The sequence below is a fragment of the Scyliorhinus torazame genome, chromosome 30, assembly GCF_047496885.1.
Source record: "Scyliorhinus torazame isolate Kashiwa2021f chromosome 30, sScyTor2.1, whole genome shotgun sequence".
Classification (NCBI taxonomy): Eukaryota; Metazoa; Chordata; class Chondrichthyes; order Carcharhiniformes; family Scyliorhinidae; genus Scyliorhinus; species Scyliorhinus torazame.
This window is the reverse complement of record NC_092736.1, coordinates 8465684-8483474: the sequence shown is the minus strand read 5'-3', so window position 1 is coordinate 8483474 and position 17791 is coordinate 8465684. Positions and strand designations below refer to the sequence as shown.

Below are 17791 nucleotides of genomic sequence, written 5' to 3'. Positions count from 1 at the left end.
GGGACACAACAATCTCCAGCATCGCTGCTGTGTGCGGCCCTGGGGAGACAACAATCTCCAGCATCGCTGCTGTGTGCGGCCCTGGGGAGACAACAATCTCCAGCATCGCTGCTGTGTGCGTCCCTGGGGAGACAACAATCTCCAGCATCGCTGCTGTGTGCGGCCCTGGGGAGACAACAATCTCCAGCATCGCTGCTATGTGCGGCCCTGGAGAAACATCAGCGGCACAGTTTCAAAAACAATTGTTGTTTTTCTGCCATTTTCTGTGAACATTTCACTTTACCAGGTACAGGAATATTGAGAATGGGAGGGGGTGAGAAAAGGTCGTTTGACAGCCAAACACCATCCAGTTGGGTAATGGGTCCTTCTTTTTTCCAGTTGCTGGAGGAAGGCTGTGCGTCACAGGCGTGAATGTGTTGGACCATTAATGGCTGGAGAGTGAGGGGGCAAATCATGTGATAGACCCTCCAGGAATACACTTAACACAGTTGGCAACCCTATTTCAGCCGTTGGGATTGCCAAACTCCGGAATTCTCTCCCCATCTCTCTTTCCTCACAGATCCTTATTGAGCCTGCCAAGCTTTTTTGAAAATTCTTTCACGGCTGGGCCAGCATTGATTGCCCATCCCTAATTGCCCTTGAACTGAGGGCGAGATTCTCTCAGGCCGGAGAATCGCCGCCCCGACGCCAGGACGTGGTTCCCCGCAGAGCGGACAATCGGCACCATAGTCGGGGTGGGCCGAGCGGCCGTCACAAAAATCCCGAGTCCCGCCGGCGCCGTTCTAACCTGCTCCTAGCCGGCGGGACCTAGGCGTGGAAGGGTCCGGGGGCGGCATGTGTGTGTGTGTGTGTGTGGGGGGGGGGGGGGGTCCGACCCCAGGGGGGGCCCTCTGTTGTGGCCTGGCCCGCGATCGTGGCCCACCGATCGGCGGACCGGCCTCTCAGGCTGGGGGCCCTCCTTTCTTCCGCGCCGGCCCCTTTAGCCCTACGCCATGTTGCGTTGCGGCCGGCGCGCAGAAGTGAGACACCGCGTATGTGCCGACCCCACGGCGCCCAGTTGACGCCGGGATCAGCAGCTGGAGCGGCGCCGGGCCCTTCCAGTGCCGTGCTGGCCCCCTGTAGGGGCCAGAATTGCTGATCCTGAGGCCGTGTTGATGCCGTCGACGGCGTTTCCGACGGCGTCAACACTTAGCCTCAGGATCAGAGAATCCCGCCCTGAGTGTCTCGCTCGGCTATTTCAGAGGGCCATTTAAGACTCCATCCACATTGCTGTGGTTCTGGAGTCACATGTAGGCCAGACCGGGTAAGGACGGCAGATTTCCTTCCCTAAAGGGCAGGGACCAGATGGGTTTTTACAGCAATTGATGATAGTTTCAACAATCTACTGAATATTGTGTGAATGTAGGATGTTCAGATCATGTGTATTTTGGTGCAGTAAGGGTTAAAAACCTTGGGTTATTGTATATGGCAGCTGCAGGAATGTTTTTGAAAATCCTGCTTTGCAAGACAGCTTGCTGTTTTGGAGCTATAGATGCAGTGACAGACTGGTAAAAATTTGGGAAATGGATTTTTGTTTATATGAAGAATATTTCCTGCAGAGCAGTTAGCTGGAGACATTGGGCGCGGTTTAACTGGAGACATTGGGCGCGGTTTAACTGGAGACATTGGGCGCGGTTTAACTGGAGACATTGGGTGCGGTTTAACTGGAGACATTGGGCGCTGTTTAACTGGAGACATTGGGCGCAGTTTAACTGGAGACATTGGGCGCGGTTTAACTGGAGACATTGGGCGCGGTTTAACTGGAGACATTGGGCACGGTTTAACTGGAGACATTGGACGCGGTTTAACTGGAAACATTGGGCGCGGTTTTACTGGAGACATTGGGCGCGGTTTAACTGGAGACATTGGGCGCGGTTTAACTGGAGACATTGGGCGTGGTTTAACTGGAGATATTGGGCGCGGTTTAACTGGAGACATTGGGCACGGTTTAACTGGAGACATTGGGCGCGGTTTAACTGGAAACATTGGGCATGGTTTAACTGGAGACATTGGGCACGGTTTAACTGGAGACATTGGGCACGGTTTAACTGGAGACATTGGGCATGGTTTAACTGGAGACATTGGGCATGGTTTAACTGGAGACATTGGGCACGGTTTAACTGGAGACATTGGGCATGGTTTAACTGGAGACATTGGGCACGGTTTAACTGGAGACATTGGGCACGGTTTAACTGGAAACATTGGGCACGGTTTAACTGGAGACATTGGGCACGGTTTAACTGGAGACATTGGGCACGGTTTAACTGGAGACATTGGGCACGGTTTAACTGGAGACATTGGGCATGGTTTAACTGGAGACATTGGGCACGGTTTAACTGGAGACATTGGGCATAGTTTAACTGGAGACATTGGGCACGGTTTTACTGGAGACATTGGGCATGGTTTAACTGGAGACATTGGGCACGGTTTAACTGGAGACATTGGGCACGGTTTAACTGGAGACATTGGGCACGGTTTTACTGGAGACATTGGGCATGGTTTAACTGGAGACATTGGGCACGGTTTTACTGGAGACATTGGGCATGGTTTAACTGGAGACATTGGGCACGGTTTAACTGGAGACATTGGGCATGGTTTAACTGGAGACATTGGGCATGGTTTAACTGGAGACATTGGGCTCTGCAGTTTGCATGTCCTCTCTCCGACTGCTCGCTTTGCGCTTTGCCGGTTAAATTCTTCTTATTTCCTCCTTTCAGTTCAGTTTGACGGCGTTGACAAGAATCGTGTCTCCCCGCCCAAGGAGGAGATGATCCGGCAACAGAACAGGCTGTCTGGGCCCAACGTCAAATCTGTGAAACATCAGAGCCTGGAGTTCAGTGGAGTGCTGGGCGAAAGGGTGGAGCCAAGCCTGTCCCTCGGGAGGCAAACGTGAGTTACCCATGGCAACCCCGAGGCCTTGTTCACAGGCTGCAACACCGCTCAGTCAGGGTGGGGGGGCATCACTCCGTGAGGAGGGATGTTGTCTGGTGTTCAGACTTTACCTTTGATATTGTGTGTGTGAATGTGTATTTTTGTGTGTGTGCATTTGTGTGTTTGTGTGTGTCTAATTGTGTGTGCATTTTTGTGTTTGTGTGTGTGTATTTGTGTGTGTGTATTTTTGTGTTTGTGTGTGTGTATTTGTAAGTGTATGTGTATTGGTGTGTGTGTGTATTTGTGTGTGTGTATTTGTGTGTTTGTGTGTGTGTTTGTGTGTTTGTGTGTGTGGGTGTATTTGTGTGTACGTGTATTTTTGTGTTTGTGTGTGTGTGTGTATTTTTGTGTGTGTGTATTTGTGTGTTTGTGTGTGTGTGTATTTGTATGTGTGTGTATTTTTATGTTTGTGTGTGTGGGTGTATTTGTGTGTGTGTGTATTTTTGTGTTTGTGTGTGTGGGTGTATTTGTGTGTGTGTGTTTGTGTGTGTGTATTTGTGTGTTTGTGTGTGAATGTGTATTTTTGTGTTTGTGTGTGTGTATGTGTATTTGTGTGTGTGCATTTGTGTGTGTATTTTTGTGTTTATGTGTGTGGGTGTATTTGTGTGTGTGTAATTGTGTGTGCATTTTTGTGTTTGTGTGTGTGTATTTGTGTGTGTGTGTATTTGTGTGTTTGTGTGTGTGTGTATTTTTGTGTGTGTGTGTATTTTTATGTTTATGTGTGTGTGTGCGTATTTGTGTGTTTTTGTGTATGTATTTGTGTGTGTGTGAATTGTTGTGTTTGTGTATTTTTGTGTTTGTGTGTGTGGGTGTATTTGTGTGTGGGTGTATTTGTGTGTGTATTTTTGTGTTTATGTGTGTGGGTGTATTTGTGTGTGTGTAATTGTGTGTGCATTTTTGTGTTTGTGTGTGTGTATTTGTGTGTGTGTGTATTTGTGTGTTTGTGTGTGTGTGTGTATTTTTGTGTGTGTGTGTATTTTTATGTTTATGTGTGTGTGTGTGTATTTGTGTGTTTTTGTGTATGTATTTGTGTGTGTGTGAATTGTTGTGTTTGTGTATTTTTGTGTTTGTGTGTGTGGGTGTATTTGTGTGTGGGTGTATTTGTGTGTTTGCGTGGGTGTATTTTTGTGTTTGTGTGTGTATTTGTGTGTGTGTATATGTATGTGAGTATATTTTTGTGTTTGTGTGTGTGTGTATTTGGGTATATGTGTATATGTGTGTGCGTATGTGTATTTGTGTGTACGTGTATGTTGTGTGTGTGTACATAGGACATAAAACATACTGTGCAGATTTGGCCCATCGAGTCTGCACCGACCCACTTCATCCCTCACTTCCACTCTATCCCTGTAACCAAATAACCCCTCCTAACTTTTTTGGTCACTAAGGGCAATTTATCATGGCCAATCCACCTAACCTGCACACCTTTGGACTGTGGGGGGAAACCGGAGCACCCGGAGGAAACCCACACAGACACAGGGAGAATGTGCAGACTCCGCACAGACAGTGACCCAGCGGGGAATCGAACCTGGGACCCTGGCGCTGTGAAGCCACAGTGCTATCCACTTGTACTACCATGCTGCCCTTTGTGTGTGTGTGAATTTGTGTGTGTGTGTGTAATTGTGTGTGTGTGTATTTGTGTGTGTGTATTTGTGTGTGAGTGTATTTGTGTGTGTATGTATTTGTGTGTGCGTATTTGTGTGTGTGTGTGTAATTGTGTGTGTGTATTTGTGTGTGTATTTGTGTGTGAGTGTATTTGTGTGTGTATGTATTTGTGTGTGTGTATTTGTGTGTGTCTTTGTGTGTGTTTATTTGTGTGTGTGTTTATTTGTGTGTGTGTGTATTTGTGTGTGTGTTTATTTGTGTATTTGCGTGAGTGTATTTGTGTGTGTGTTTATTTGTGTGTGTGTGTGTATTTGTCTGTGTATTTGTGTGTCTATATGTGTGTGTATTTGTGTGTCTGTATGTGTGTGTATTTGTGTGTCTGTATGTGTGTGTATTAGTGTGTCTGTATGTGTGTGTATTTGTGTGTCTATATGTGTGTGTGTATTTGTGTGTCTGTATGTGTGTGTATTTGTGTGTCTGTATGTGTGTGTATTTGTGTGTCTGTATGTGTGTGTATTAGTGTGTCTGTATGTGTGTGTATTTGTGTGTCTGTATGTGTGTGTATTAGTGTGTCTGTATTTGTGTGTATTTGTGTGTCTGTATGTGTGTGTATTTGTGTGTTATCAATAGAGACTCAGAAAAGAAAACCTTGTATTTCAATAGCAGCGTTTTCTCGACCTCAGGGTCCTCAGTCGGTGGAATGCTTTTTCTGAAATGCAGGCACCGTTAGAAAGTAGGAAGTGCAATTTGCACAGCAAGATCCCACAAAGCCACCTAACGTTTCACCAGACATTTTTTTAGTTACATTTTGTTTTTTAATAATTTAGAGTAGACAATTTTTTTTCCAATTCAGGGGCAATTTAGCGTGGCCAATCCATTTACCCGCACATCTTTTTGGGTTGTGGGGGTGAGACCCACGCAGACACGGGGAGAACGTGCAAACTCCACACGGACAGTGACCCGGGGCCGGGATCGAACCCGGGTCCTCGGCGCTGTGATGCAGTAGTGCTAACCATTACGCCGCCGTGCCGTCCTCGTAATCTGCTTTCTAAGTGATGTTGATTGAGGGATAAACATTGGGCAGGACGCCTGAGGAGAATTCTCCTGCACAGTCGGGATCCACACAATGCAGGGGAAAGGGCTGATGCGCAGAATTAGCTACGTTGCCCTTGGCAGTGAGCTGGCACAGAGATGACGGGTCAAATGGCTTCCCTCTGTGTTGCAGCCAGCCGTTCTGTTAGAAAGGGCTGGGAGGGCAGGGGGTTGGCGGGGGGGCGGGGGGGGGGGGGGGGGGGGGTCACACTGCTATTATTAGTTATGTATGATTTGGGCAGGGCATGTTTGTGTGTTTGTTGTACTAAACACTGCTTATTCTGCCTGAGAGGGTGTCTGAGTGCTCCTGTTGTGCATGCCTACCTATGGAGCAGGGTGCAGATGGTCAGTGGAGTGGTGAGCTGTAACATATGGTCACGTTTAACACGCCGGCTTACAGCACTTAGAGAGACTGGGACTGACTGTGAGCCAGACAAACGGACCTGTCTTTTCTTTTTGCCCCGCAGATGGTATCACGGAGCCATCAGCCGGACAGACGCGGAGAATCTCCTGCGGTTGTGTAAAGAAGCTAGCTACCTGGTCCGAAACAGCGAGACCACCAAGAATGATTACTCGCTGTCACTGAAGTAAGTGTGCCCCGAACTTGTGATATGTCATCTCGGGGGGGGGGGTGGATTTGCATTTAATTCTTTCCCTGCCAGGCTGTTCCACCAGGTTAGCCTGAATTTCAGAGCACCACCACATTGAGTTAGACACATATCTGTGGAATCATTAAGATGTTCTGCATCTTAGTCAATAAAGGGCTTGATTATAATAATATGAGTGTGTGTCTGTGATTTTCTGTATGTCTGTTTAAATTAAATTATCTTTATTGTCACAAGTAGGCTTACATTAACACTGCAATGAGGTTACTGTGAAAATCCCCTAGTTGCCACATTCCGGTGCCTGTTCGGGTACACAGAGGGAGAATTCAGAATGTCCAATTCACCTAACAAGCACGTCTTTCGGGACTTGTGGGAGGAAACCGGAGCACCCGGAGGAAACCCACGCAGACACGGAGCGAACGTGCAGACTCCGCACAGACAGTGACCCAAGCCGGGAATCGAACCCGGGACCCTGGAGTTGTGAAGCAACAGTGCTAACCACTATGCTACCATGCTGCCCACTTGGAGTAAGTTGGTGAGGGGCGTGCTTCCTAAGGGGAGTCGTACTGTTTCTTTATATTTGCTCTTGTCCTTGCTCGGCCGTTTCAGAGTCATTCACGTTGGTGTGGGTTTGGGTGACACGTAGGCCAGACCAGGTCAGGAAGAGAGATTTCCTCCCCCGAAGGACATTGGAGAACCAGTTGCGGGTTTTGTTTTGAGCTCCAGGAGTTTGCCCCCCCCCACCCCACTGTTGCTTTTGTTTTAGAAAAAGGAGGATTGTGATTGCATTCAGCGCACCTGTTTGTTATTTAGCTAAACTGAAGCGTTTATGACTGCACTATTTCATTGTTGTTTAGTAAGCACAGGCTGGGAACATCCAACTTTTTGCAGTTTGATCACAGAATTGTGCAAGTTTCTAATCTCCATAATTAGGGGGCGATGGTAGCAGAGTGGTAATGTCGCTAGACTAGCAATCCAGAGACCCAGGCTGATGCTCTGGGGGGTCACGGGTTCAAACCCCCCCCCCCCCATGGCAGCTGGTGGAATTTCAGTTCAATTAATAAAAAAATCATGGTGGCACAGTGGTTAGCATTGCTGCCCTGAGGCCCTGGGTTCGAATCCCGGCCCTGGGTCACTGTCCTTGTGGAGTTTGCACATTCTCCCCATGTCTGCGTGGGTTTCGCCCCCACAACCCAAAGCTGTGCAGGGTAGGTGGGTTGGCCACGCTAAATTGCCCCTTAATTGGAAAAAAAAAATTGGGTACTCTAAATTTTTTTTTTTTTTAATTAATTTAAAAATCTGGAATTGAAAATCCGTCTCAATAATGATGACCATGAAACTGTCATTGATTGGTGTAAAAACCCATCTGGGTTCACTACAGACCCTTCAGGGAAGGAAATCTGCCATCCTTATCCGGTCTGACCTACATGTGACTCCTAACTGCTCTCTGAAATGGCCGAGCGAGACACTCAGTTCAAGGGCAATTGGGGAGTGCAACAAATGCTGCCTTCGTCAGAGGCAGACGCTTCCCATGAAAGAATGAATTATTCTCCATATTTATAAATCCATGTAAACACGTCATGCTACAATTGCCACCTCCCACCTGTGGCGGCAGTGCAGCACCACATTTTTAGGCTGCTCCCCTTCTACTGCCGAGCTGTATTGTAACCAAACTCTGCCTCCCAAATATTTTGACAGAGTGTGACATTAAAAATACCGACAGATCGGAAATGACCTTGTGTTTCCTGATGCGGTCACCACTCCTCCTTCTCCCCTCTCGCTTTCTCTGCCAAAGACGTGTATTTGCAGTTTGCTCCCTCTTCGCAACACTGCTGGAGATGGGCTGGTATAAAAAATATAAAATAAATGCATGTAAAAGTATTCATATTTGGCGCTTCAGTGCATCAATTAACAAGGTCGTTGCTTCCCATACCGTCAGAAAATTGCAATTGCGCTCCTGTTGTCTGTGCTCCCGAGAGAGCAGCGCCTGATCAGTTGGCGCTTTCCCAGGAGACGGCACATCACGATTACAGCTCTGTGTATGGGAGCTGACAATTTGCCACGATGTTGCTTAGAGGGTTACATGAGCGCTCGTAGATGCCTATATTCAACCTTTTGTTATGAGCGAGCTAAATTGGAACTGACAGCAGCTTGGTGCAAATTGAAAGCATATTTACTGAGCTCGGGGAAAAAGGCACATTCACCGCGTTACAAAGGGACAGGGCGGTGAGCGCCGCGGAAACCCCCAGCTTTCCCTCCACGCCCCGTCCCATCAGACTTAATATCAAGGATAATCTTCCTGTTTTGTCATTCGTCGAAGGGCGATCATTTAGAGTTCAGTCCTTCGCTGTTATCGATTCAGTTTGCTCTTTAGAGACATTAATATTCCCCAGGGTGTTACAGAGATTGGAAACAGCACCAAAATTATCCTTAACTGCTGGCGTTCTCGTGGAGGGTTTTCTTTTTACCAGTAAGTTCAAAGTCAAATAAATGTCGCACATACATGGGAGGAGCAATACGAAACAATATCATAGAATTTACAGTGCAGAAGGAGGCCATTTGGCCCATCGAGTCTGCACAAGCCCTTGGAAAGAGCACCCTACTTGCCACCACCCTATCCCCATAACCCTGTAACCCCGCCTAATCTTTTGGACACTGAGGGGCAATTTATCACGGCCAATCCACCTAACCTGCACATCTTTGGGCTGTGGGAAGAAACCGGAGCACCCGGAGGAAACCCACACAGACACGGGGAGAACGTGCAGACTCCGCACAGACAGTCGCCCGAGGCCGGAATCGAACCCGGGTCCCTGGAGCTTTGAGGCAGCAGTGCTAACTACTGTGCTACCGTACCGTCCCAAGGATCCCAGGGTCCCAGGATTAATTCCTGACCCTTGTTCATATGGTAGCGCCATTGCTAAAATTGCCTTTGGTCTGTGTGAAGGCCAGGGTCCTGCTCCCATTTCTCTCCAGGGTGGGGCATCGCTGTGATGGATTTGTCAGGCAGCCAATGGGTGTGAGGCTTTTGGGGGGGGGGGGCATATGTCATGTGATGTTGGCGTCCCTGTTTGGGATGGGGGCATTTGTTGCCTATCCCTAATTGCCCTTGAACTTGCTCGGCCATTTCCGAGGGCGCAAGAGTCAACCCCATTGCTGTGGGTCTGGAGTCACGTGCAGACCAGACCGGGTAAGGGCAGCAGATTTCCTTCCTTTACAGTCGTGAACCAGATGGGTTTTTACAATGATTGATGATCGTTTCATGATCTCCAATTCCAGAATTTATTTATTGAATTTAAATTCCACCAGTTGCCGTGGTGGGATTTGAACCCCTGTCTCCAGTTCGATAGCCTGGGCCTCTGGGTCACTAGCGCAGAGACATTACCACTACGCCACTGTCTCCCCATTCATTCCCGGGGCCATGAAGCTGAGGGGGCAGTAACTGAGACAGGAAGGGGTTTGGAATGAGGAGCTTTCTCCGGAGGAGTGAAGCATTTTGCTGACTGGGCCGCAAGCCTCCAGGCGCGCTGTCAACCTGTGGGATTTGAAGTTGTGTTCTTTAACAATCACCGCAGAATTACAATTTGCTGGGGTGAATATTTTTGGTATCCAAAATTGCAATTCGGCATCGATTGGCAGGTTGAGCAGGATTGCCTGAGACTGTTGGCCGTCCATTTGGTCTCGATTCATTTTCCTCTCCGCGTCTTGTCAAACTTTCATTGACGTCCCTGGCACGGGTTTGGATGATTCAGTTGTCAGCCCTGTCTGCTCTAAGCTGTGTGATTACTATTGAACAGTCTGTGTAATAATGCATGAGGCATCAAGCACAATCCATCAGCAATCCACTTCTGCCAGACTGCATTCTCTCCACAGCCTGGGGGGGGGGCGCACAGGGACTTGCATTCACATAGCGCCTTACGCGGTCTCCAGGCACTCTAATCCTTTTCCGAGAGCAGTCCCCTGTGGGATGTGCAGCAGCCAATTTCTGCACAGCATGATCCCGGAAGAAGCAACCTGCGACACATCATCTGTGTTTGAAGATGTCGATTGAGGGATAGATATGGAGCAAGACACCAAGGATAACCCCCTGCTCCTCCTCGAGATAGTGGCCATAAGATCTTTTGCATTCATAGAAACATACATTGAAAATAGAAGCAGGAGGAGGCCATTCGGCCCTTCGAGCCTGTTCCACCATTCATTATGATCATGGCTGATCATCAAGTTCAATATCCTGATCCCGCCTTATCCCTTGATCCTTTTAGCCCCAGGAGCTATCTCTAATTCCTTTTTAAAAATAAATTTAGAGTACCCAGTTCATTTTTTCCAATTCAGGGGCAATTTAGCGTGGTCAATCCACCTACCCCGCACATCTTTGGGTTGCGGGGGCGAAACCCACGCAGACGCGGGTAGAATGTGCAAACTCCACACGGACAGTGACCCAGGGCCGGGATCGAACCTGGGACCTCGGCCATTCAACCTTAACCAAATGTAGAAGGAAGCAGCATTTCAATGCATCTTCGCACATCCTCATGTTGAACTAAAGGGCCAGCGGGTTCCTGAACTAATGTTGTCGTGCAGACTGGCAGTCAATGTGTGCATAACAAGATCCCATCAACAGCAAGAGAGTATAAAAACTGGCAAGTCATGCTACAGTTGTATAGAACCTTGGTAAGGCCGCACTTGGAATATTGCGCACAATTCTGGTCGCCACACTACCAGAAGGATGTGGAGGTTTTGGAGAGGGTGCAGAGGAGGGTTACCAGGATGTTGCCTGGTCTGGAGGGTGTTAGCTATGCGGAGAGGCTGAATAGACTCGGACTGTTTTCATTAGAACGACGGAAGTTGAGGGGTGACCTGATAGAGATCTACAAGATTATGAGGGGCATGGATAGAGTGGATGGGCAGGCACTCTTTCCCAGAGTGGAGGGGTCAGTCACCAGGGGGCATAGGCTTAAGGTCCTTGGGGCAAAGTTTAGAGGAGATGTGCGAGGCAGGATTTTTACACAGAGGGTGGTGAGTGTCTGGAACGCGTTGCCAGGGGAGGTTGTGGAAGCAGATACATTAACAGCGTTCAAAATGCATCTCAACAAACACATGGATCGGATGGGTATAGAGGGATACGGCACAAGCAAGTGCTGAGGGTTTTGGCCAAGGTTGGTATCATGACCAGTACAGGCTTGGCGGGCCGAAGGGCCCGTTCCTGTGCTGTATTGGAGTGAGGAATGTTGGCTGTGTGAATGTGTATATACACAGGATTAGTTATTATGATGCTGCTCGTCTATTAACATGTAAAGCAGCAGACAGCCTTCAGAGTGTAAATAGAATTATACCATAAATATTAAACAGAATGAGGAATGGGATACTTGTTTCCAGTCATCCATTATTGATGTGGTGACTGGTTTGCTCTGGCTCGCGCTGAGAATATTCCTGCCTATCGTGTTGACAAACCTTCCTCACAGAGAACTCCAAACGCCAACACACCTTCTCCAAATCCCCAGGCATTCATTGTAACCCATTGGTGGGGGGGGGGGGGTGGTAAAGTGTCATTAACTGTACGCCGGGGGCTTGTGGCGCAGTGGGTTAGCGTACCTTCCAGAAGCTCTGGGTTCGTGTCCCACCCCAGAACTTACAGCAAGGAAGGTGTTTTAATTTATTTTTTTAATTTTAGAGTGCCCAATTCATTTTTCCCAACTGAGGGGCAATTTAGCGTGGCCAATCCATCTAGCCTGCACATTTTTGGGTTGTGGGGACGAAACCCACACAAACACGGGGAGAATGTGCAAACTCCACACGGACAGTGACCCAGAGCTGGGATCGAACCTGGGACCTCGGCGCCGTGAGGCAGCAGTGCTAACCACTGCGCCACCGCGCTGCCCGGAAGGTGTTCAAAACCACAGTCAAACAAGTTGAGTTTGTGATCACGAAACTATCATCGTTGTTGTAAAAACCCGTCGGGTTCACTAACGCCCTTTAGGGAAGGAAATCTGCCGTCCTTACCCGGTCTGGCCTACACGTGACTCCAGACCCACAGCAATGTGGTTGACTCTTAACTGCTCTCGCGAGAAACACGGGCAATTAGGGATGGGCAACAAACGCTGCTGCCTCACGCCGCCCAGGTCCCGGGTTCGATCCCGGCCCCGGGTCACCGTCCGTGTGGAGGTTGCGCATTTTCCCCGTGTCTGCGTGGGTTTCGCCCCCACAACCCAGAAAGGTGGCGAGATTCCCTGCTCCCGCCGCTGTCAATGGGAGTTCCCATTGAAGCCACCGCACGCCGCCGGGAATTCCGGGGATGCGTTGCCGGCAGGGTCAGAGAATCCCGCCGCCGGCGAACGCCTGGAGAATCCCGGGCCCAGGAAATACATCTCTCCTTCCAGGACCTCACCTTCTCCGCAATCTCCGACAGCCCTCCGCGATCTCGGTGCTTCCCCAATTCGGAACCCGAAAGCATCCCCAATTTTTATTGCTTCGCCATCGGCAGCTGCCAGGCGCCTCCATTCCGGAACGTCTTTCCCAAACCTCTGCCTCTCTTTGACCTTACTCGAACCTACCTCTCCAACCCTACTATCGCCCTTGCTGTCTCAATGTCACCTTTTGTTTGATGGCGCTTCTGGGAAACACTGCGGCATATTTCACCATTATTAAAGACACTTAAATTGCAGTTGATATTGTTCCTAAGGCCGTTCACCCCTCAGGTGTCCTCCACCATGCAGTTTGACCATGGCTGACCCACGCCTCATCCCCATTTAACCAGCCTTATCTCCGTATCCTTTCCAAAATGAAATTCGGGACTGTTCGACACTCATGTAAACAAATTTTAATTTGCCTTGTTGTCCTGGTACCAACAGTCCTTCTCTGTGCAAACACCAGCCTTGCACCTCAACTCTTATTTGTGGGATCTTGCATTCTCGTGGCCGTTCCCCTTCAAAACAAGTATACCGTTTTGGATGCAGTTGGGGGGGATGACCTACCGGGGGAAGGCCTTAGCGGCCAGGTCTCTGGCACTGAGTCTGGCTCTAGGGCTCAGAAGGGAAGGGGGGAGAATAGAAAAGCAATAGTAGTAGGAGATTCAATGGTTAGGAGAATAGATAGGAGATTCTGTGGTCACGAGCGAGACTCCCGGAAGGTATGTTGCCTCCCGGGTGCCAGGGCCAGGGATGTCTCGGATCGTGTCTTCAGGATCCTTAAGGGGGAGGGGGAGCAGCCAGAAGTCGTGGTGCACATTGGTACCAACGGCGTAGGTAGGAAAAGGGGTGGGGAGGTAATAAATGAGTTTAGGGAGTTAGGCTGGAAGTTAAAAGCCAGGACAGACAGAGTTACCATCTCTGGTTTGTTGCCGGTGCCACGTGATAGCGAGGCCAGGAATAGGGAGAGAGTGCAGCTGAACAGGTGGCTGCAGGAATGGTGTAGAAGGGAGGGCTTCAGGTATTTGGATAATTGGAGCGCATTCTGGGGAAGGTGGGACCTGTACAAGCAGGAAGGATGTGGAAGCTTTGGAAAAGGTGCAAAGGAGATTTACCAGGATGTTGCCTGGAATGGAGAGTAGGTCTTATGAGGAAAGGTTGAGGGTGCTCGGCCTTTTCTCATTAGAACGGAGAAGGATGAGGGGCGACTTGATAGAGGTTTATAAGATGATCAGGAGGATAGATAGATAGTCAGAGACTTTTTCCCTGGGTGGAACAAACCATTACAAGGGGACATAAATTTAAGGTGAATGGTGGAAGATATAGGGGGGATGTCAGAGGTAGGTTCTTTACCCAGAGAGTAGTGGGGGCATGGAATGCACTGCCTGTGGAAGTAGTTGAGTCAGAAACATTAGGGACCTTCAAGCAGCTATTGGATAGGTACATGGATCACGGTAAAATGATATAGTGTATATTAATTTATTCTTAAGGGCAGCACGGTAGCATTGTGGCTAGCACAATTGCTTCACAGCTCCAAGGTCCCAGGTTCGATTCCGGCTTGGGTCACTGTCTGTGCGGAGTCTGCACGTCCTCCCCGTGTGTGCGTGGGTTTCCTCCGGGTGCTCCGGTTTCCTCCCACAGTCCAAAGATGTGCAGGTTAGGTGGATTGGCCATGCTAAAATTGCCCTTAGTGTCCAAAATTGCCCTTAGTGTTGGGTGGGGCTACTGGGTTATGGGGATAGGATGGAGGTGTTGACCTTGGGTAGGGTGCTCCTTCCAAGAGCTGGTGCAGACTTGCTGGGCCGAATGGCCTCCTGCACTGTAAATTCTATGATTAACACTGGCTGCTGTCTTTGTTGTCCTGCACAGTCTAACCCCCTCCCAGCGGGATACAAACAGAAATAGCCAGCTAGCTGAGTCACACTTAATAGCCAATGGTTTTCCACTAAATACATCTCTAATGCATCTTTAATGAAGTTCCCAAGTATCTGGCAGTACATTGAGGGAATCGAATTGAAACTAATAAGCTCCATATACACAGGAATCAGCTTTTGAAAATTAATTTATGTGTAAATTGCATTGCCTTGTGCCCTGTATTAAAAGACGTGTTGGTTCCATTTGGTTTTTCTTTCAAGAATTTATAGCAATGCCAAAGGGACTTTGGTTTTTATTTAAATAGGCTGTTATCTGAGGCAAAAGATTACTTTCATTTCCATTCTATATTGGCCTCGGCAAAAATCTCTCCCTGTCTCTCCTTCTCTCTATTTGTCTGAATCTGCCTCTCTCGCTCTCTCTGTGACCGTCCCACTTCTCATTCTCTTTCCCTGATTCTCTCTATCTGTTTTCCATCTGACTCTCTCTCTCGTGCTTTGTGACTCTCTCTGTTTTTTATTCTGTGTGTCCCTCTCTGTCCCCCTCTCTCTGCCGTGCTCTCTCTCTGCCCCGCTCTGTCTCTCTACCCCCTCTCTCTCTGTCCCCCCTCTCTGTCCCTCTCTCTGTGACCCTTTCTGTCTCTCTGCCCCTCTCTCTCTCTGTCCCTCTTTCTTTCTGTCCTCCTCTCTCTCTGTCCCTCTCTCTCTGTCCCTCTTTCTCTCTGTCCCTCTTTCTCTCTCTCTCTGTCCCCCTCTCTCTGTCTCGCTGTGTGTTTCTCCCCATCTCTCTCTGTCCCTCTTTATCTCTCTGTGTTTCCACCTCTCTCTGTCTCTCATTGTCTCTCTCAGTCTCTCTGTCTCTGCCCCTGTCTCTCTCTGCCCTCCTGTCTCTCTTCCCCTCTCTCTCTCTCTCTCTGCCCCCCTCTCTCTCCACCCCCTCTCCCTCTGTCCCTCTCTCTCTCTGTCCCCCTCTCTCTGTCTCTCTGTGTGTTTCTGGTCCAGCTCTCCCTGTCCCTCTGTCTCTGACTCAATCTGTCTCTAATTCTCTTTTCATAGTTCTCCTCCTTTGCCTGCCTGACTCTTTTCCTGTCCCCATCTCTTCATTTGCCTCTGCCTCTCTCCCCTCCACCTCTCTCACTGTCGCTCACTCTCCATCTCTGTGTATCTCTCTTTCCATTTGCCTCTGTATGCCTCTCTCTCCCTCTCACCGTCACTCTCATTTCCATTGAGTTGTGTGTGAAGTGTTATATGCAGATTTTATTCTGATATCAGCTGCCTGTTTCAAACACAGTTTTGCATATAAATTACTCATTTAAAATACAATTATAGCCTCTCGGTTGGTATAACTGAAAGGGTTGCACAAGTAATTAAAGTGCCACTTCCTCAGGCAATTACATGGCTGGTGACAAAGATGGCCGACACGTCAGCATGTCCGTCAGTGTGTTTGCCTGAGGCCTCTCTGAACCTGTGTCCCTGCCTCAAACCAGACAGAAATCAGAGGCGAGGCTGCCTTTCTCACTCCTCTGTGCCTGGAACTTGGAGAATTGAAGCTTAAAGCTGGAGGTGCTGTCACAAGAAGGGAGGGGCCTTTGGTTCAGGAGAGACTGATAAGTTGAAGAATTTTTAGTTTGTTACAGAAATGAAACACGTCCAAGCTGTTGAGCTGGATGATGGCTATCCTGATCATATCAGTGCTCTGTGTCTCGCAAAGTCACGCATGGGCCAAAGGCCACCACTCTCGGAGCTGAAAGGTCCCCGTCTCTGACCTGGCAACGGCAACATATCCCCCAAAGATGTCAACAGCGGGTTAAGCAAGCTGCAGGTACGCGCTGGCTACACGAGTGGTATTTTCCACCAACAGGAGGCAGCAAAAAGCCGTCCCACCTGCCAGAGAGCTGAGCGATATCAGCTGGAATTCTCCGTTTGGGAGATGTTCCCACGTCGGAGACCAATCACCTCCGATTTGGGCTCCTGTGGGGAGCAGGAATCCAGAGGCCATTTTTAGCCCTTGCCCCGCAAATCTATGCATGGCGGGGATTTCGAGGTATCCTGTTGCGAATCCCACTATTGGGCCGCCATTTTGAGTGGGAGGCCCGACAGCAAAGTCTGGCAGCTGGGCCCGCCCCCCCCCTCATCCCACAATGCAATTCCACCTTCCACCATGGGATTTCTAGGTCACCCCCCCCCCCCCCCCACCAGAGATCCCCCCACCAGAAACCCCCCCGTACAAAGCACCCTGTATGGAAGCTGGAGAGCTGTCCAGACAGAGACAGTGAAAAATAAATCACTGCTATATAACTCACCTGTGCAATACACCTGCTGGCTCAGGCTGAGGAAGCAGTATAAGTAAATTCCTAGAAAGGGAAAACCACAACTACTGGGTTTAAACTCCCTCAAATCTTTGATCTGAAAGGCTTTCAGTCTCATCAATTTAAAATCGATTTTACTAGGCTGTGATTGACAGCTTGCACAAACAGAGCTGTCTGGATTGTTCAATTCATTTCTCGTCACGCTTGAGTGGATCTCAAGTAGCCTTCTGTGAAACTAAGTGCAATGTGTATAAAAATCTAGCTATGATTGACAGCGCTTAGACCACATCAAAGGCAGTTAAGTGCTCTCGCTTCCTCCTTTTCTCTGCAAAAAGCACTTAACTTAGTCGATGCTGGATTCTCTGCCACATTGGGAACTCCACTACCAACAGTGGGTGGCAGAGAATCTAGTCCGTCATGCCTGAATTTCAGTGCCAGTGTGATGCCAGGTATATAGGACATATGTTCCGACAATTTGCTGATTGAATCAGAAAGCATGTTCCTTTGGTTTTTTTTGTAACAGGCAGAGTGGAGACCTATTCCCCAACAAACATTTGCTGAAACCAAATCCAAAAACAAAGTGTCAACTGACTGTTAGATGTGATTCTGCGATTGGGCAGCACTTGCTGAGCAATCCTGAATGCGTTCATCACTGCTGACCAATTTGAGATAGTCAGTCAAGCTCGTATTGAGGCTCATTTATGCTTGTTATGAGTGACACATATTCATACGCAAGGGGCGGGATTTTCTGAGCAAGCCACTGCATGTTTAGTGGTGGTGGAGAGGGCCCACCATTGGCAGCTGCGGAATCTTCAGGACCTGCCGTTGTCAATGGGATTTCCCGTTGAATGCATCCCTTGCCGGAAGATCCCACTGGCGATAACAGCCAGAAGATTCCGGCCAAGGTTCCGTTCCCTGCAAACAAAAGGAATCTGTCCAAGCCT

The 17791-nt window shown here is 48.9% G+C and overlaps 1 protein-coding gene across 2 annotated transcripts in view; it reads left to right on the top strand.

Annotated features, from left to right (window-relative positions):
• Positions 1–17791, top strand: part of LOC140404351 (SH2 domain-containing adapter protein F-like) — a 268902-nt gene that overhangs the window by 226586 nt on the left and 24525 nt on the right. For both annotated transcript variants that reach the window (XM_072492765.1, XM_072492766.1), the window contains 2 exons: positions 2757–2928; positions 6132–6251. In XM_072492765.1, coding sequence (XP_072348866.1) covers positions 2757–2928; positions 6132–6251 — 292 coding nt within the window. The remainder of the gene's footprint in view (positions 1–2756; positions 2929–6131; positions 6252–17791) is intronic.